Source organism: Acinonyx jubatus, chromosome E3, assembly GCF_027475565.1.
Source record: "Acinonyx jubatus isolate Ajub_Pintada_27869175 chromosome E3, VMU_Ajub_asm_v1.0, whole genome shotgun sequence".
In the NCBI taxonomy this organism is placed as follows: domain Eukaryota; kingdom Metazoa; phylum Chordata; class Mammalia; order Carnivora; family Felidae; genus Acinonyx; species Acinonyx jubatus.
The window spans coordinates 12,927,828-12,948,672 of record NC_069398.1 but is presented as its reverse complement, the minus strand read 5'-3'; the positions used below and the strand labels follow the sequence as shown (position 1 = coordinate 12,948,672).

Sequence of the window (20,845 nt, the reverse complement as noted above, 5' to 3'; positions counted from 1 at the left end):
TATATGGAAGAAATAGGGGCACCTGGGTGGCTCAGTTGGTTAAGCATCCAACTTCAGCTCAGGTCATGATGTCACAGTTCCTGAGTTCTAGCCCCACGTCGGGCTCTGTGCTGACAGCTCAGAGCCTGGAGCCTGCTTTGGATTCTGTGTCTCCCTCTCTCTCTCCCCCTCCCCTTCTCATGCTCTGTCTCTCTCTCCCTCTCTCAAAAATAAATAAGCATTAAAGACATTAAAAATACATATATGGAAGAAATACCAAATTATAAAGTATAACCAAAACAAGTTCTAATTCTTCCCATTACAATTATATTGGTACTTTTTCAAAAGGTCCAATTCTTTAAAAGATTATTTTTGGGGATATAATTTACATAGAATATTAGCTTCAGGTGTACAACATGATTTGATATATGTATATACTGTGAAGTGAGCACAATATCCAGTTAACATCTGTCACCACATATAGTTATAATTTTTTCTTGTGATAAAAACTTTTTAAAAGTTTTTTGTTTGTTTGTTTTGAAAGAGAGAGCGATAGAGTGAGCAGGGTAGGGGCAGAGAGAGAGAGAGAATCCCAAGCAAGCTCCGTGTTATCAGCATAGAGCCCAACATGGTGCTCAAACTCACAAACTGCGAGATCTTGACCTGAACTGAAATCAAGAGTGAGACACTTAATCAACCAAGCCACCCTGTGTTCCTTGTGGTGAAAACTTTGAAGATCTACTCTCTTAACAACCTTCACATATATAATATAGTATTATTAACCATAGTAACCATTATATCACCATAACTTATTTATTTTATAAGTGGAAGTTTGTATCTTTTGACCACCTTAAAAAGTTTTGTTTCGTTTTAGATCTTTTCTGACACAGAAGCCTGTGCTTATTATCAGCCCCAGACTCACAAACTGGAAACCCAAAAGGCCAGGTCTGGCTAGGCAGAAGCCTGGGTCTCCGGTGTCCCTCCAACCCTGGCTATCATCACGTAGGGAAACCAAAACATCAAGGTAGCAGATCAAAAGCAATTCTCCTAGAATCGGTCTATTCCAAGACCCCAAGACTGTCTCAGGACAAACAGAAAGGAGCTTGGGCAGTGAGGACGGTCCAATGTCTCTAGAAAGGCAACAGCTGCAAATCCCCCCCCCCCCCCCCCCCCGCCGCCAGCATTTAGCCGCTAGAGATGACTCCGGCCAGGCCCTAAGAGCTCACCTAGGAGGCGTGGCTGGGGAGGGGGTGGAGCCAGAGAGGGAGAGGGCGGGGCTAGGCAGAATTACAAGCAGGAGAGGGGAGGGACCGGATCCAGAAGGAGGAGCAAGGCCAGTCCCGGAAGGAGAAACCAAGGGGAAGGCTCAATCCTACCGGTAGGGCCAGAAACAGGGCGGAACCAAAGCAGGGGAGAATCCGGGGTCGGGCTAGGTCTGGGCAGAGCAGAGGGAGAAAGCCTAGAAGGCGGAGGAGGCCTTACGGCTACCTCCTCGGTAACCCCGCCAGGCCAGGCATGAAGCCTGGGCGACCCAGAGGGCGGGGCCAGGGCGGGGCCGTGGCTCAAGAGGAGGAGCAGAGGCGTGCCCAAGCCTGGGGGGGCAGGGCAGGGACGGAGTCAAGACCCAGGGGGTGGGCCCAAGCCCAGGGGGCGGGGTGTGGCCGGGGCAGTGGTTCGGGGGCGGGTCCAAGCCCAGAAGGTGAAGCTGGGTAAGAGGAGGCAGTGGCCAGTGGCGCAGGTCAGACATTGGACGGCTGCAGGCCTACGAGATGTAGAGCCAGGGCGAGCAGCCCGAGCAGCAGCAGCAGCCCGAGCAGCAACTGTAGGAGTGTTCGCGCGGTGGAGCCGCGGGACCGCCGGCTCGTAGACCTCACGTATTCCTCGACGACGTCGGCGAAGCGGAACTTGTCTGGCGCGTAGCCAAGCTGGGCGCGGGCCTTGGCGATCTGGAAGGTGTGTGTCACGGCCACGCTGCGCACCTGCGGGGGGGGGGGGGGGGTGGGTAGCAGAGTGGCGGGCCCATGAGGGTGGGAAACACATTCCAACTTGTGTTACCCACAGGGAAGAGAGGGCAGGAGTTTCCCTTCCTTCGCACATCAGATCCCATGTGCTGCAGTCTCGCACCTCCTCAGGGAAGATTTCCTTTCTCCCTTCTCCCATTTTCCTCGAGAGCGAGGCTTCCAGGAGGCGTTTTCTGCATCTCCCCCACCCTACTGAACTTCTCAGTCCCCCCAAAATGACGGTCCCACCTCTGCACGTCCCTTCCCGGGCTAGCGGCCTAGCACAGGGCTGGGAGTCAGCAGGTTCTTGGCTATATTCTAAAAGAAGCTGACCGCCCTGCCCGGGCCCCGGGCGCTGCTCTCCGGAAATGTCCCCAGGAAACACGCTAGGCTTCTCTGGCTACAGCCCCAGGACACAGCCTTCACACCCTCCCTGGTTAAACTTCCCTAAGAGAGGAATTCAATTATGAAGACATGATTCTCTCCAGCTTCTGGGCTGCCTGGGGCCCCATAGGCTTCAAGGGCAGTACTGACAGTTATGAATAACTGAACAGGCCCTGTGCCTGGTCTGGGCTAAATCCTTCCTAGGCCTTATCTTATTTAATTCCCTGAGGTGGCACTAACACTGTCTCCTCTTTACAGAGGTTAGATCACTTGCCTAAACTCACAGGGGAGCCGCATTCCAGGCCCTGCACTTCCTGGCCGTGCTGGGACCGGAGAGAGGATGCCCTCCCACCTCATGTCTTCCTCTGTTGTTCCTCAGCCGGACACTTGGAGGGGGTCTGAGAGAATGGCTTGATTCTCCCATGGCACTGAAACAGCCCCTCTGGCCAAGCTGCTGGTCTTGGATACTCGTGGGAGAGGGGAGAGGCCAGTCTTGTTCCTTTTTGCCCCAGGTAGTAAGTTCAAGGCTTTGGGGGATACAGCTGGGAACTAGATCAGCAAGGTCCTGGACACAGTGCTCTCAGATCTCAGGCTTAGATGTTACCTTACTTTGGGAAGTCTCCCTAACTGCCTCAGACCTAGCTCAGGTGCCCCTTCTGTGTGCTCTGAAGTTCCTAATAATTTCCTTCAGTATAGGCCTTATACTGTGTTAGGTTTCCCGGTTGTCTTCCCCTTTGGACTGTGAGGTATTCGAGGTAAGGGCTGTGTCTTGCCTTAGTTACTCCACACAGTTCCTGGCACACATTAGGGGCTCAAAAAATGTTCAATGAATCGGACTGTAACTAGCTGGTTGGGTATGTCACAGTTTGACCAGCAGAGGGCGCCAGAGCCATAGTGCCCAGAAACTTCCTTAGCTAAGTAGGGATCCTTTGCCCCTTAGCTGAACAAGGAAACTTACAAGTGAAACAACAAGGAGGGGAGCTAAGTCCCTTCCGCAATTCAGCAGCGACTTGGTAACTAATTTACATTAATGTGATTCCTGATTCGCTTTGAGCTTGAAATCATTTAGGTCTGGTCTGGGTTCAAATGCCAGCTCTGCTTCTTAAGTGCATGTTCATGGGCAGGTTTTTTCACCCCTGTGTGTCTCATTTCCTCTGTAAATGAAGGTAACAGTCTACAATTTCAAGTGGCATTGAAAACTAAATGATATAAAGCACAACACCTGGCATATCATCACCACTCAGTAGATGGCCACTATTGTCATTATTCTCTTTCCTCTGCTAGTCTGGATAGTTCAAAGGAGAAACCACAGGGAAGTGCTTCTTGCTGTGGCCCATTCCCTATCGTCTGAGTTAAACAGCACTGAGCTTGGAGTATGAAGTCAATTCCCAAAGTGTGTGACCTTGGACAAGCACTAACTTCTCCAGTGTTCAGTTTCTTATAAAGTTCAGTTTCTTATCATAAAACACCATCATAATCTCTTGCCCTTACTAACTTAGCAGGACATCAGAGAGAATCAAATGCAGAGTGAACTGGAAGGATTTTGCAAGTAATGCCAAACACTACTATTTACAACCTGCATTAAAACATCCTCTCTTTTAAACTGTATGTACAAAGAGAAATCTGCATCATCATTTGGGAATAGTATTCTGTACACAGTAGGCACTTGTATACTTATTATTCAGTAAGCATGAACCGTGAACCTAGAACCACCAGGTTCTGTGTGCATGTGTCTCGAGTGTCGGTGGCACTGGTGGGGAGTGTTGGCATATTCAAAAATGTGAATGTCACAGAACCTGTCTTTGGGAGCTTCTGGTCTGGCAGCGAAGATAAGCTGCTTATGAATGAATGACAGGGATGAGGGACAGGCTCAGAGCTAATCACATTTCAGACCAAGAAAGCACAGCCTAAGCAAAAGCCCAGAGGCTGGGATGATTGTAAAAAGCTAGCACTAGATTTGGGCCCACAAGGAAGGTTCTGAGACCTCAGACAAGGATCCAGTTATGGTGTCCAACGGGTGAGGGGAGCTGGCGGTGGGGCTGTGGTGCAGGGCACCTCCCCCCCCCCCTCCCGCCCCAGCAGCCCACCTACCTCACTCCGGGTGAGCAGTGGTCGGACGCTGCAGATGGGCCTCAAGGCCAGGTGCACATACTCCATCACCGCAGCTGTGGGGGGAGAGAAGGGCCAGTGACCAGGGGGCCTTGCTCTGCAAGCTCTGGGGAGACCCTCGGGGACAAATGAGTTGGGGGCATTATTTGCTTTGCTAGGGGGAGTCTCTTCATTTTGCAAAATTCTCCTGTCCCTGGGTTCCTTTAGATCAGGAGTTGTCAGCTTGTGCCGGGGAGGTGGGGGTGGGGGCTTGTTTGGCTGTGAAATGTGTCACAAGTACGTTGTTATTAATATTAAAGGACTGACATTTGAAAACAAATCAGAGCAGATTCAGAGTTATCTCAAATCATGTCTCCTTCCCCCCCTCACTTGTATTCCAATGTGGTCTCTTGAGTAGGAGAGAAAGAAGTTGCAACGGTGGTTCTCAACCGGACCACTTTTAAAAATGCTCATGCTTCCCCCACCCCCTTGCTCTTGCTGATGCTGAGGTAATTGGTCTGGGATGCGGCTGAGGCATTTTTATGTTTTATAAGCTCCCAGGTGATTCTAATGCGCAGCCAGCGTTAAGAACTAGGGGGTTATAGTTAGCTCGCTAGGAACACTATACAATCCTATATAACTGCCAGAACCTGTAGCTGCTCTTTCCCCAGCTGGGGGGTCAAAGAGTGTCAATCATTGTGGCAACACTGTGCGTGAGAAGTCACCCCACGTGTGGCCTAGTGGGCATAAGTTTGTAAATCCCTGCTTTAAATGTCAAGCACCCCAATGCATTTAAAATACAACAGATCTAGCTAAGATTTTCCAGGAACGCAGCTCTTCGTGTCATGAGGATCACTGGTCCCCCTTGGGCTGACCACTCCATGCCTGATGTCTGCATTCCGGCTGGAAGGAGGCCCGCAGTGGTGATGATGGGGGGTGCGGATGAGAGTAGAGACTGAGCTTCAGGGTGCAGAGGAAGCTCCACCTGCTCCGAGGCAGACTTCTCTTCAGCCCCAGGGCCCCCTGTCCCCCTGACTGGCGTGATGCCTTCCAAGATGGGCCACAGGACTGGGTGTGGGTTTTGAAGTCAGCCAAGCCCGGGTGTGAACCTGCCTCTCCCGCTTTCTCACTGTGGCTCCATGAGCAGGTCACTAACCTCTCAGGGCCTCAGAGGCCTCATCTTTACTTGGGTCCAATCATACCCACCTAGAAAATAGGATAGGGTTTATTCAGGGTCAGGACTATGGCAAGGAGGTTGCCAGGCAAATGCAGATCGGGCTTGGAGCACCTGACCCCTGAGAGTGACGGTCTCCTTAGATTTTGTGCCCTCAGTGCCTCACTCGTCTCCACCTAGTCCTGGCCCTGGGCTTGAAATAAGGTGATGCATGTGCACCTGGTACATGGAGGGCTTGTAATACACACACCCCTTCCCTTACCTGTTAGGTAAACCCAGGAAGTGGGCACCTGGATCCAGGGCTGGCTGTACCCTAGCTTCTCAAACTGCAAGGAAACATGGCCTGAGATGAGAAATGGTCTTTCAGGGGCTGGTGTGGAAAGGCCACATGTTCCCTTTGCCCTCTGCAGAGGTACCACCCAGCCCTCTGCCTGCCCACCCAAGAGGGCAAACCCAGCAGCCAGCCCCAACCCTGTGCCAGTCTTGAAATGGAAAGCTTTGATCTAGAAAAATCAAGCAGGGCATGGATGCATGGGTAGGTTTTTAACCTGGGATCATTCACATCATTTAGTTATTATTTCCATCTGCCTACACCCAAAGACATTCCAAGGCACTTAACGTAAAACCTAATTTTTCTAGAATTGACTTTTCTGCTATTAAGGAATAATAATAAAAAAATCCGGCATGTGTGTGGAGGGTGGTAGGAGATGCATGAAGAGATAGGCTGGCACAAGATGAAGTCTTCACTTGTATAAAAACTGTCTGGGTCACAAAACAAAACAAAACAAAACAAAACAACAAAAAAACGGCAATAACAAGTGTTGGCAAAGATATGGAAGAATGGAACCCTGTTACACTGGTTTTGGAAATGTAAAATGGTGCAGCCACTTTGGAAAACAGCCTGGCAGTTCCTCAAAAGGTTAAACAGAGATACCATATGATCCAACAATTCCACTCCTAGGTAAACACCCAAGGGAAATGAAAACGTACGTCCACAAAAAACGTATACAATCTTATTCATAATAGCCCCAAAGTCAAGAAAGCCCAACTTCTATCAACTGATGGATGGATAAACAAAATGTGGTCTATCCCTGGAATAGAATATTTTTGGGCAGTAAAAAAAGAATGAATACTGATATGATGCAGGCTACACATGAACTTTGAACTCATGATGCTAAATGAAAGAAGCCTAACACAAAAGTTCACATACTGTACGATTCCATCTATACGAAATGTCCAGAATAGGCAAATCTATAGAAACAGAGAGTAGACTCGTGGCTGTGTAGGGCTTTGGGGTGATGGTTGCACAACTCTAAATATACTAAAAACCATTGAATTATGTGCTTTAAATAGGTGAATTGAACAGTATATGCTCAATAAAGCTGTTGACATTGACATGTCTGCATGCCCCACAGATGGATCCTCCATCAGAGGGGTTCTGGTCAACCTCTTCCAGGCAGGCCTGGCCCCAAGAAGGAGTCTGCAGGGTGCTGGGTGTGGAGGCCAGGGTTCTCGGAGGGGCTGCAGCACAGGAAGCCCCAGGGCTAACAGCTTCCTTCGACTTCAGTCTACCTTCCACTTACCCCTTACACAGCTTCATCACATAGTGTGGGGGCATCTTGAGCAAACTTCCACAGGGCAAGTCGACATAAATCAGGAATCAGGGAGCAGCTGAGTGGTTCAGTCAGTTGAGCGTCTGAGTCTTGATTTCAGCTCAGGTCATGATCTTATGGTTTGGTTCATGAGATTGAGCCCCACATTGGGCTCCACGCTGACAGCATGGAACCAGCTTGGGGTTCTCTCTCTCCCTCTCTCTCTCTGCCCCTAAGCCTGCTTGGGATTTTTCTCCCTCTCTCTCTCTCAATCAAAATAAATAAATAAACTTAAAAAAAATTAGGGGGCACCTGGGTGTCTCAGTCGGTTAAGCATCCAACTCTTGGTTTGGGCTCAGGTCATGATCCCAGGGTCATGGGATTGAATTCCACCTCAGGCTCCATGCTGAGTATGGAGACTGCTTGGGATTCTCTCTCTCTCTCTCTCTCTCTCTCTCTCTCTCTCTCGGCCCCTCTCCCGTGCTCTCTCATAAAATAATTTTTAAACATTTAAAAACAAAAAAAAAAAAATCAAGAATCAGACTGGGAGAGGCTAAGGCAAACCAGGAGAGTACATGGTCCCCCAAAGGGGGAGCCACAACCCAGCTCCAGCCAGTTCCAATGTTGCCCAGTGGATACTATTGCTAGAGCTGTTTTTCAATGTGAAATCTTCCGATTTTCCGGAAGTAGGAAAGGATGACAAGGAGAGGAGATGTGCAGAATCCTTTAATTCTCACTTGGGGTGGAGGCAGGTGGACATCTGGGCACCTACCAGTGGGGCCATCCACTCGAAGAGGTTGACACTCTCCCCGTCATTGATATAGTACGCCTGGCCACTCTGAGGGGGACACACAGGGAGGGGGACAGTCAGGCATCTGCCCACCGCCTGACCCCACCCTTTCAGATGGCCAGCAGCTGCCCTGACTCCCCAGTTCTCCCGAGCAGCCATTGAGGAGTCATGGCCATTGTCTAACCCTGGGGACAGACCTGGGTAATTCCCTTTGAATTCTGAGACTTCCACACTGAAAAGCTGTGTGACCTCGGCAGAGTCACTTAACCTCTCTGTACCTAAATGGGACGAAAATAATGGGATCTCCCTCTTGGGCTATTGTGAAGAGTAAATGTGACAGCATAGGTAAAATGCTTAGCATTTGGTTACCAGGATCCACAACACCTACATCACAGGGTTACCGCAAGGAGTTAGCGATGCCCTATAAAGACACCCCACCCCTAGCTTCCCTGGGCCCACAGTCCCACTGGCCATCTTGAGTTAGGGAGAAATGTGTGTGAGCCAGGAACCCCCTAGGGATGGGGCACCCCGCCTGCCGTCTGCTGGGGGGAGGTGGGGACAGCATGGCAGGAGACTCACAGCTACATAGCCCTTGGCCACGGTGAGGGCCTCGGCTGCCAACACGTGTGCCTGCACCAGATTGCGCACGTGGACCCAGTTCATCTGTGTCCTGCGGTCCCCAAATCGGAACATGAATAGTCTCTTCTTGATGTGGCTCTGGAGAGGGTGATAAACACAAACCCAAGTCTGGAGTGGCTTTGAATACCATTTATATGATGATGGCTCCCAAATTTCTAGCTCCAGGCCAGACCCAGGTCCCGACGCCTCCATGTCCTGGAGCGTGCACCTGACCTTCTAGCTCCTGTTCACCATCCCCCCCACATCTTACTAGAGAGCACTCTGTGGCTCAGGCTGAAACCCTGGAGCCTCCGCTGGCCTTCCCTTCTCTCCAATCCACATCCAAGCCACCTGCAAACCCACTGGACTCTATTAGAATCTGTCCAGAATCCAACCACTTCTCATGGCTGTGAGAAGCCGCTGCCCGGCTCCTATACCTGGACACCGAAATAGCCTCCTAGCCGCTTCGGCTTCCACCCATGGTCCTTGCTGCTGTTCTCCACACAGCCAGGGGGATCCTTCTGAATTTGAAGTCAGATCCTGTGTCTCCCTGCTCAGAGTCTTTCAGACGCCCACTGCCAAGCTGAAGGCCAAAGTCCTGACAACGGCTCAGAAGGCCCTTCTGACCTGGTCCCAGCTACTCTCGGACTTCATCTCCTACTAACTCCCTCGTGCACCCAGCTCCTGCCACATGGCCTCCCCCTGGATTGTGCAGCAGGCTCCCATCTCGGGGCCTGCCCCTGCCTGGAAGGTCCTCCCCTAAACACTCGTGTGGTGCACCCTGCCAGCTCCTTCAAGGTGAAGAAGCCTCAAGGTTCCCCTGTCCCCTGCTCGATGAGACTCCCTGGCTGCCTGTGCGCCCAGCTCCCACACCTTGCTCCCCCGTCCTCTTTCTCCATCGTACCCGGCACCTTCGAACACTCTTTATCATTTATCATGCGTATTATCCATCTCCTCCTGTGAAAATATAAGCCCCACAAGGATAGGAATCATTGTCTGCTTTGTTCACTGATCTGTCCTGAAGCCTGGAATAGTGATCTTTCTAATTTCCAGGTTTGTACCCAAGCTGGCTGCTCTATTTGGACCACCTTCTCTCTACCACCCCATTTCCTTGGTTAATTCTTTCTTCTCTTTCCAAACAGCATAGGCATCACTACCTCCAGGAAGTCCTCCTGGACTGCCCCTACCAGGTCCTCTCTGCTGTGCTCCCACATTCTCCTTCCTTCCTCCACATAGCCCTTACCACACTGACTCTGTGACTGTGGCATCCATCTCCCTGACGTGGCTGTGAGAAATGTGAGGACAGGGCCTCCAGTCCCTCATAGCTATACTGCTGGCACCTGGCTTTCTCTGGAGAGAGGCTTTCTATATGGCAGCACGAGATGAGCCATCTTTGAGCCCACATCTGAGTAGGGACAGTAGGCTCCCTCTGCCTCTTTGGGGTCATAGCTCCGTGTCTCTCCAACCTGTGCCTAACCCTGGCTGGCACACACTGAGACCTTTGTTCCTCATGGGTCTGATAGGGATAGGGACATCTCCCAGAACTAAGAGTCCCAGGCTCAGGACATTGACCCAAGACTGACACAGTGACTGTAGACTGGAAGAGTCCCATCCATGCACACATCAGCCAGACTCCTCCTGTGCCTTGCGCACAGGCCTGGGTTGACATACCGCCACACGGGGCAGGTGCCTCTGCTCTTCAGGGCCATAGATCCCTGGGGGCCGGAGCACACACGTCCGCAGAGTGCCTCCTCCTAGGACACAGGGAGGGAGGTCAGGGCCTGGGGAGGGGTGGACCAGCAGGGAAAGACACAGACATGCTGTCCACATCTCCTGGTCCTTACCTGGATAGGTTGGCAGGGAAGACAGCCCCTTGGGCTTTCCTCATTGAATTACTTATTCTCAGTCGATCAGTCAGTCATTTAACAAACAACATTGAGGGGTTTCCCAACCTCTCCCCCTTGCACTGGGCCCTGGGATGGATGCTGTGGAGAACCCAAGGATGACCAAGAAATGGTCCCTGCCCTCATGATGCTCACGGGCCAGTAACAGAGGTAAGACTGAGATGCAGATATGTACGTGGCCCATGACAGTTCAGTCAGCACTTGGCAGACATAATCTCCTTTGGCTCCCCTGAGAGTCCTACTGTGCCCATTTTACAGATGAACAGAGAGACCCTCACTCCTTTGTGCCAATAGCTGTAGCTCTTTCCTTTTTCTGATCATCAGCTAGATAAGGACTCTGGTGGCTCTCAGGGAGAGCCTACTATGTGCCTGGTGCTCTGGTAAGCCAGGTTTTGTTTTTTTTTTTAATGTCTACTTATTTATTTTTGAGAGACAGAGAGAGACAGTGTGAGTGGGAGAGGGGCAGAGAGAAAAGGAGACACAGAGTCTGAAGCAGGCTCCAGGCTCTGAGTTATCAGCTCAGGGCCTGATGCGGGGCCCGAACCCATAAACTGTGATGAAGTCTGAGGATTAACCAACTGAGCCACCCAGGTGCCCCCAGGGTTTTTTCCTTCAAGGCAACCCTATGAGGTGAGAACTGTTACTATCCCTGCTTCTGGATCAAAGAACCAAGCCTCAGAGAAGGGACGCGATTTGCCTAAGGGCACACAGCTCAGCCCAGTAGAGATGAGATGGGGGACCAAAGCCCAGGTTCTGATGCTACAAACGGACTCTGTGTTTCTGCTCGCGCAGTCTCGGTCTCCTTGGAAAATGGGTGCTTTGTAAATAGTGGTAACGATTGTACTTTTCAGGCAATCAGTGGAGAAGGGAAGAGACGAGCCATCAGCACAAGAGCCTGGAGGCTGTCCCCCTCACTCTCACTGCTCTGTGCCAGCAGAGTACCCCAGACCAACAGGGAGCTTGGTCCAGAGCCCCCCAACTTCTCTGGCACGGGTCTCCCCACATGGATGGAAGCAGTAAGTGAGTCTCCTCTGGAGAAGTCTGGGGGTACAGCCTGAAGGCTGCCACAGACATATGTCTGTCAAGTCTTAAGAAACCCTACAAAAATTTCAGTTTATCTCATAATCTATTTAAGATTAAAAAAATTTTTTTTAAATTACTTATTTGTAAATTATTTGACTTTCAATCCCAACCCCTGGAGATGGAACCTTCTGGAAGATGTTCCTACTCTCCTGAGGCTCAGGTTCCCCAAGGGACCACACCCCAGTTTGGGAAGCCCCAGTGTACATCGTCCTCTGGGACCAGAAGCCCACCTTCCTTTGGGGGTCCCTCCCCCTCTGCACAAGGTCTTAGGGGACCATCAGTCTAGATGCACCAGATGTGTCACTCTCCTCTGAGGTGGTGGCCACGGGACCCAAGCTGGGCCAGTGACATGTTCTCACCCAGGAATGTGACTCTCGGTATCACTGACACCGGGCTCTAAAATCCTCAGAGTGGGTTCACCCTGAAGAGACTGGTCACCAGCTCCTGCCACCCAGGTCCCCGGAGCTGCCCCAACCCTGTCCTTTTTGCAAGCTCTGGTGATCATTTTTCTGCAAATATATTTTCCAGAAGCTATCCAACATCCTTCCGTAGTAAGTTCCTTTTCCTCGCAAACTTTGCCAGGGCCAGTGTCCTGGGTCATAGCCAAACACCCTGACTGCCTCTCCACCGATATCCTCACTTTACAATGAGGCCAGTGCAGCGGACTGAGTGGTAGCCCCAGAAAAGATATGCCCACATCCCGGAACATGTGGATATGACCTTATTTGGATGAGGGCCTTTGCAGATACAATTAAGGCTCTCAAAATGAGATCATCCTGGATTACGCTGGTGAGCCCCAAATCCAATGTCAAGTATCCCTTATAAGGGACTCACAGAGAAGAGACACATGAACCGCAAGGAATGAGTGCGGCCATAAGCTGGGAAATGATCCTCCCATAGAGCCTCCTACAGGAAGTGCAGCCCAAGCCACACTTTGATCTCCAACATCTGGCTGTAAACCACAAGAGAAGACCTTTCAGTTTTAAGCCACCAAGTTTGTGGTCATTTGTCCCATCACACTGAGCTGAGATCTGCACTCTCAGGGCTCTGCTTCAGGGACCAGGGCTCTCCTTGCCGGGTTACAGGCAGAGTCTCAGGGACCAGCTTGTGTTAGCAGGGACTGGAAATCACCCAGCGTGACCACGGTTGGACTCCTGGAAGGCAGGTATCAGGTGAGCTTTTCTGTAAGCAGACTACAGCTAATTTTAAACTCTGGGTCACCTGGGCATGGTCAGGGGAGCGGCGGGGAGGTCAGGTTGCAGCTGACATTGACTGGCGGGGCACTGGGCAGCCACGTCACAGAGGGGCAGGGCCCAGGGTATCCATGACTCCCAACCACGAAGAGCTGGGGATGCTCGTATAAATAATTCTTGTCCAAAGGATTAAGTGTCTGTTTTGCAGGCTGCTGGTCCGGCCATGGAAGGCTCCAGGCAGAAAAGACAGTTCAACCGCACAGGGTCAACCCCCTGGGAAAACAGCCGGATGTATGTTCCCACTGGGATCAGGGGTCAAGGCCTGACAGGCCCAGGGTGCCAGGATGGAGTGGGAGGATTTTAGGGAAAAGAGCCTGTGCTCAGTGGCCTGCTCAGCTGTGGTTGCAGTGAAGCATGATGGTTCAGCTCCAGGCTCTGGGGTTAGACGCCCCCTAGGGGTGGGGTGTTCAAATCCCACCTCTGCCACCTAATAGCCAGGGGACCTTAGCTAAGTCAGTTCAGCTCTCAGCCTTAGCCTCCTCCCCTGTAAATCTGGGGATTATAATTGCAACCAGCCCTCACTCTCCAAATCTACTTGGCTCCTGAGTTTAGATACTTAAGGTAGTAAGAGAAACCAAGTTTTCTGATTCTTTTTTAGTTTCTGAATTTCAGAAAGCAGAAAGTGATCACTTGAAGAACAAGGGATATATCTAAATCTATCTGGCTCCTGAGTTTGGAAAGCAGGGGATCCTTAGGATTCTTAGCTCATATGGATGCTGTAAAGAATTACTGAGACCTTTGCATATAAAATTAGCATGTAAGGGACACCTGGGTGGCTCAGTCGGTTAAGCATCCGACTTTGGCTCAGGTTATGATCTCACGGTTTGTGGGTTCAAGCCCTCGTCAGGCTCTGTGCTGACAGCTCAGAGCCTGGAGCCTGCTTCGGATCCTGTGTCTCCCTCTCTCTGCCCCCCCCCCCCCACCATTTGTGCACTGTCTCTCTCTCTCAAAAAATAAATAAACATTAAAAAATTTTTTAAAAAAGTAAAAAACATCCTTAAACTAGATCTACTCCTATGTGGCAGAAGAAAGATCCACTCTTATCTGTCTCTTCCCTCACCCAAGATGTGAGCAACTTGAGGGCAGAGACTGGACGTGACTTTCTCCAGACTATGTCCCTGATGGGGTTTGGGCACATAGCAGATGCTCAGAATTTGTGGAATGATGAATGACAGAGGCCCTGGGGAACTGTCCTTTGGAAGGAAGGTGAACCTCAGAAACATAGAAGCTGAAAGCTAGACTCGCACATATATTCTGGGGGGAGGCAGCGGGGGGCATGTGCATTTGCCCTGAGTAGGGCCCCACGACACTTACCTGGGAGAGGTGTGCCATTGGCCATGAGGGTCAACTGGTCAGCGATGGCTTTGGTTCGTGAGTAGTGGTCCATATGCTGCCAGAGGACAAGGAGAAGAGCACCACCAGGTAGGCGTCAGCGGCACTGCCCAGCCCCTCTGGGCCCAGGGCTGCCCTCCCTGCTTCAGACTACATAGGGGCTGGATTCTGGGGGCTCCCCCTGGGAAATGGCCAGCGCCCTTCTTTTCCCTTGGGGTAGGAGCCATGGGAGCAGAGTTCAGAGCAGTAATGACGACCAGAGCTCCTTCACTCGGGGAGGGTCTTGCTGGCCCCCAGCGCGAGCCCCGGGATGCAGATGCTGCGTGTGCACTGGATGAACTATTTCCATGCAGTCCTCCAAGTGTTCATGGCATTTCACACGCATCAACTCGCTGCCTGCTCTCCACACCCCACCGGGGTGGTGTTTTCACGCCCAGATGAAGAAACAGTGGCTCAAAGTGACTTGCACAAGGCCCCACAGGTAGAGAGTGGCCTGGCTGGCTCAAGGCCAAGTCTGTCTGATTTCAGAACCCCTAAAATAGGAGGCTTGTGCTACCCGGTTTTGGGGACCCCTTCTTCATGGGACTCAGCCTGAGTTGTGAAGCTGACTCTGGTTTCCATGCATCCCTACCCTTCGGGCTGTGGATCCCAGGCCCAGTGGCCCTGCCCACCTCTCCTGGAAGCCAGGTACCTTCTCCAGTGGGAAATATGGCACAGAGTCCTCATCACCCTGTTCTATGGGCTTCCCGCCAAACACGACATTGACAGTGCTGGTGTAGATGAGCCTTGGAACTCGCTGACGGACGCAAACTGCAGTGACAACGGCACACACATGAGCACGCGCGCACGCGCACACACACACACACACACACACACACACACACACACACACACACGGGGCCAAGATGAGTAGAAGCTGGAGGAGGAGGTGCCCACTGGGACCTCCCTGGGAGAATCCACTGACCTCCACCCAGTCTTTGCCACACATCCTGGCCCCTGGGGCCCTCCCAGAATACAGAGCTGCTCAGGAGGGAAGGGGTGTGGGTCAAGTCCCTGCTCCGTGGGGCCCTGGGAGCCAGGCTGGCTCACTCCTCCTTCTCAGTATGGCTGTGGCCCCTGAGCTGCCTTGCTGGGGGCAAGTCAGAAGAAAGTTTCAATCAATGGGGACATAGGAAAGAGACACTCTAGAATCAGAGAAAAGACCAGATGCAGGACAAGGCAGACATGCCCAGAGCCCCCATAAGTGGGTCTTCTATTTTGGTGCTTCAGCAACTTTTCTAACTCTTGATCCCTGAAATGTAAACTCCGCTGCCCGTGTCCCCAGACATGCTGTGGCCACACTGACCCGTCCCATGCAGGGGCCTGGGCAGGTCTGCAGTTTAGGAAGGATGTGCTGCCCACAGGCCCTACACTGGGGTGGGTGGGGGCAGGGGAGGAGGGTCCCACCTCTGTCCCCCTACCCTGTCCCCAGGGCGGGGCCTGTGGCAGGAGAGGGGAGAGAAGCAGGAAACACACAGCAGGTCACACGGAGCTCGGAGCGCCTACCATTGATTACTAGTTTGGTGCCTCCAACATTTATAGACTCAATCTGCTCTTTTTGCAGCTAAAAGACAAGACAGAGGTGGGAAGTCGTGGTGCTGTCATGCCTCGTCGCTGAGGCCATAAGGCTGGGCTTAGGGTCGGGCAGGACAGGGCCTACAGAATGTCCAGCTCAGAAGCAGGGATCTGGGAGGCCCACAGGAGGTGCAGGAGCCCTGGGTACCAGTGCCCAGCTCTGTCAGCATCCCCCTGAGCACCCCCCACCTCTGCCTGGCCCTCAGCTATCTCATCACCTCCCCTCTGGGTGGTTAGCAGGATGAAATGCACCCGACGGGAGGACTTGGTACAGTGTTTGACCCAGAAAAGGGGCTCAAAATGTTTGGGTCATTTCCTCACTATGGAAGTCTCAGTTTCCTTATCTATAAGACAGACAAGAGTAATACTGTCCATGCCCTCGCGAGGTTGGGGTGTGAACAATAAAAACACCTTGTCTACAGAGAGAGAGCTGCTCGTGTGCCCGGGAAAGGGCGAAGCCTGTGCATCTTACTTAATCCTTCCGACCAGACTAGGAGATGGGTTCTATCTTGATTTTTAAACTATATTTATCCTCATTGCAGTTGCTTTTAAATAGATAATACAATCACATGGTTAAAAATATCTCAAACAGGGGTGCCTGGGTGGCTCAGTTAGTTGCTTGAGTGTCTGGTTCTTGATGTCAGTTCAGGTCTTGATCTCAGGGTTGTGAGTTCAAGCCCCATGTTGGGCTCTGTGCTGATAGTGCAGGGCCTGCTTGGGACTGTCTCTCTCTCTCTTGCTGTCTCTGCCCTTCTCCTACTTCCACATGCACATGTGTGCGTGTTCTCTCTCTCTCAAAAAAAAATAAACATTTAAAAAAATCACTCAAACAGTAACAAGGGTATATAGTGAAAAGGAAATGTCCTTCCCATTCCTGACTCCCAGCCTTCCTCCCCACCCCCCGCAGAGGCAACCACTGTTCCTATTACAGGCCGGTGTATTTCTAGACATAATCTATACTTATTAATATCAGCACATACACACGTGTGAATATCCTAGCTTCTTTTTTATACAAACAGGAGGATATCAAACACTGTTTTTGCTCCTTGGAAATTGTTCTGTTATCAACACATATTGAGTTACTTCATTCTGTTGAATGGCTGCATAGAATTTCAATGTGGGGAGACTTTACAATTTATTTAAATAGTCCTTAACTGATGGGCATTTACTTTACTTCCTGTTTTTGTTATTTAAAACAATGCTGCAAATATATACACAGTGTGATTTCTGAGTCAAAGGGTGTCTGTTTTGATGGCTACCAGCCCACTGTAAGTACTAGTACGGAGGAGGAAACAGAGGCTCAGAGAGGTTAAGTTAACTCGCCCTGGGTCACACAGCGAGAAAGTGGCAGAACTGGCATGTGGTCCCATGGATGCAAAATGCAGGCTGGGTATAGTCTGAGTCCTTCCTGGATTAGGTGAAGGGCACGTAAAGTTGGGGGTGCACAGAGCCCAGATCTGAACCCCGTTCTAACTCCAGGTATTGTATGTTGGGGTGCTCACCTTCTCAACACCGGACATCCCATAGGATGCCACGTGGAAGACGCAGTCCACCCCTTCGAAGGCACGATACAGGGCTTCTTCATCTCGGACATCGGCCTGAAACACAGAAGGAAGAGATGGGGCCAGGAGGTTTGGGCCAAGGCAGAGATACCAACCCTGCTCCTTGCCAGCTCCCAGAGCTGGTCCCCTGACCCAGGCCAAGCACCGTGGGAGAGGCTGTGGGGCAGGATTTAGTGTATGATTCTACAGGGCATCATCGTCTTCATCATCGTCGGTGGCTCCATTTATCAAGCTAATTCACAGGGGCTGTGCTCGGTGTTTTACGTGCACAGTCTCATGGCCTCCCCAGAAGACCCTTGTGAATCCCGCTTTCTATGGATGGGGACATGGAGGCTCAGACATGTGGAGCCTTGTGGCCATGGTTGCCCAGCTGGGAAATGCCAGAGTTTAAATAGTCTGATTCCAAGAGCCTGTTCTCTTCAATATCACACCACAGGTTTCACATCAGACACTGTCCCCAGACCTCCACCAGCAGCCTGGGCCCCCCCACCAGTCCCCAAGATGCTCATCACCGCACCTGGATGAACTCAGTCCCCGGGGACAGCTCCCACTGTGGTCGGCGGAGGTCGAGCAGGATGACAGAAGTGCCACTCTTGGCCAGGCTAGAACCCAGGCTAAAGCCCAGGTAGCCTCCTCCTCCGGTCACCAGAACCTTCTGCCTAGGGGCCTGCGTGGGTGTGGCCTGAGTCTTCTGCTGTGGTGCTAGTGTTGGGGCTGTCTCTGGCTCACTGGGTTTGGACCCAATTCCAGAACCCCGTCTGGGCCCAGGCTCTACCCTTGGCCCAGGTAACGGTGCAGCTCCTGGCCTAGGTACTGGCCCAGGTACTGACCTAGCTCCTGACCCAGGCCCCAGACCTGGCTTAGGTCCTGAAGCAGCACCAGGCTCCGGCCTAGGCCTAGACACAGCACCAGACCCTGGTCCAGGACCCGGAACAGCACCAGACTCTGGTGCAGGTAGGGACACAGCACCATGCACTGGTCTGGGTCCTGAAATAGCACCAGGCCCTGGTCCAGGTTCTAGAACCACACCAGGCCCTGGTCCAGGTCTGGTCACAGCACCAAGCCCTGGTCCAGGTTCTAGAGCCACACCAGGCCCCAGCCCAGGTCCTGACACAGCCCCATGCCCTGGCCCAGGCCCCAGAACAGTAGTAGGCCCTGAAACTGCACCAGGCCCGGGGCCAGGCCCTGACTCAGACCCCAGGCCTGAGACTCCTCCCCAGGCCCGGCAGACGGGGCAGCGCTTCTCGCCCTGGCCTGCAGCTCTGCAGGCCTCTGGGGAGGAGCCTGCTGGGTTGGGCTTCATTCTCTACTGAGCCATGCAGACCCAGCATCTGTCCACCTGTAGAGAAAAATAGAAGAAAGAACATTCTAGAGTTGTCTTAAGTCATGTGGATTATCAGACTAAGGGGAACCCCTGGGGGTGCTTAGAGACCCTTTGAACCTGTCCCTTTCAGAATTTTGAGAACTTTCAAGGTGGTTGCTGCCTCCCTTGTGTTTTACAGCTGGGGAAATTGAGGCCCAAAGTCACATTGCATGGCTGAGGTTTACACCAAGCATTCCTAACTTCTCTACCAGTTCCTTAAAATCCCCGTTCCCATGCAGTACCAGAGGAAGGCAGAGTAAATCATGCCCAGGGGAACCCCAGCAGACTGGAGGTGACCGCTTCTGACTGGGAAGATGGGGAGGGTTTCCTGGAGAAAGAGATAGAAGGAAGAGGAGGAAGAGGAGAGAAGGGGAAATAAAGGGAAGAGATGAGGAGGAGGAATCCCCATGGGGTCTATAAGGGCTCTGTGCTTGGGAACCTGCACGGAAGAGCTGCACCACCCCCACCCTGAATCTGCAGCCCCTGGTTCTCCCAGGTGCCCCAGCAGTGCAGGTGGCTGGCAGTACAGGTCTGCCCAAGCCCTCTGCTGGCTTCAGGGTCAGGTTGGTGAACCGCGGGGTCCAGCACTGAGGATCCTGTCGTCCTGACTCCAGACTTAAAGTGACCCAGCTTCAGTCACTATCACCATCTTCATCCCCCCCCCCCCCCCCATCTCCTGCTCCACCTGAGGCTAAGGCAGCACCAGGGGCCGGATGATCATCGTCACCATAATAACAGCAGTGACCATATACCGTGGGTCAACTGTTTGCCAGGCCCTGTGGATACAGAGGCAGGTGTCTCTGCTCTGCATGATGCCTACTGGCTGTAAAAAAAAAAAAAAAAAAAAAAAGGACGGGCACAGGGCACCTGGGTGGCTCAGTTGGTTAAGAGCCTGACTTTTGATTTCGACTCAGGTCATGATCTCACGGTTCGTGAGTTCGAGTCCAGCGTTGGGCTTCGCTCTCTCCTTCTATCTCTGCCCCTCCCCTGCTCATGCTCTATCTCTCTCTCACTCTCTCTCTCTCAAAATAAGTAAAATAAACATAAAAAAAAAAAGAATGAGCACAACCGAGTGACTGAGTGATGAGCCCCATGGTTGTTGCTGGGAGTGTCAAGGGGCAGGGGCCCTGACAGATGTAGGGGCTGTACCTTTTGGTCTCCCCCTTATCACTGCCCTGCTCTCCAAAGTTCTAGGTCAGGGACACAGTCACATGCTGTATAAACACTGGCACTCATGGGTTTAAGAGTGAGGAGACATCCCAAATCTGAGTCATCACTGGGGATGAGTTTAATTCCCCAACGGGGATGCAGCCCCAGAGTGGAGCCCTTCTCTGCCTAGGACTCTGTTCTAGGAACTGGTCTCCGGGACTGGAGCTTTCTATCCTATGGGTGTGTGTGTGTGTGTGTGTGAGAGAGAGAGAGAGAGAGAGAGAGAGACAGACAGACAGACAGACAGACAGACTGGGTGAATTCCTTACAACCTCCCTGTACCTCAGTATCTACAGCTGTAAAATGGACCCAAATAACCCTGGCTGCTCTACCTCACCAGGTGATCCTGAAAACGCAGATGCCGGAGCCCTTGGCAAACCACTGGAAAGCATGCTCCAGTAGGGCTTTGTTCACAGCAGCGTCCCCAGCACCTAGAACAGGGCTGGCGCCAAGCAGGTGGTAAGTAGCTGCTGACTGCATGAAACCACCGGGAACTGTTCTGCATCTGGGAGTGTTGCGGCCAAGCACCTGCTGACCGCAGCCAGGGCGGCATTTAATTCTCCTGGCAGTCCCGTGCAGTAGAGGATGCCGCTCCCATCACCCAGCGATGAAAACTGAGGCTCAGAGAACATTCGCTAACTTTGATGGAGTCTCAGTAAATGGGTCGGCCTGGGTCCAGGTCCCTGGGGGCCCAAAGTGGAGTTTGGTGAAAGCAACTGGGGAAGGGGCGCCAGGGACCCACCCCGGCCTCAGCGCGTCCCGGAGGCGGGCAGGAGCAGGTGCCCCTCGCCCCCCCCCCCCCCCCCTCCACTCCGAGAGCAGCCCCAGCCCCGGCCGCGGCAGCTCGGGCGTGTCCTCGGCCCCCCGCCCCGTCCCCCGTCCCAGGGTCCCCAGCTGTCC

The 20,845-nt window shown here is 52.3% G+C and overlaps 1 protein-coding gene across 1 annotated transcript; it reads right to left on the bottom strand.

The window, feature by feature from the left end:
- Positions 1-1,156: 1,156 nt before the first annotated feature.
- On the bottom strand, positions 1,157-19,352 carry SDR42E2 (short chain dehydrogenase/reductase family 42E, member 2). The gene is made up of 11 exons (XM_027043161.2): positions 17,891-19,352; positions 17,314-17,409; positions 15,743-15,800; positions 14,889-15,007; positions 14,180-14,255; positions 10,297-10,379; positions 8,587-8,724; positions 7,990-8,055; positions 5,888-5,951; positions 4,455-4,528; positions 1,157-1,958 (listed from the first exon to the last, which is right to left on the bottom strand). The coding sequence occupies exons 1-11, from the start codon at positions 18,674-18,676 to the stop codon at positions 1,719-1,721; spliced, it is 1,800 nt and encodes a 599-aa protein (XP_026898962.2). The 5' UTR covers positions 18,677-19,352; the 3' UTR covers positions 1,157-1,718.
- Between the last annotated feature and the right edge of the window lie 1,493 nt (positions 19,353-20,845).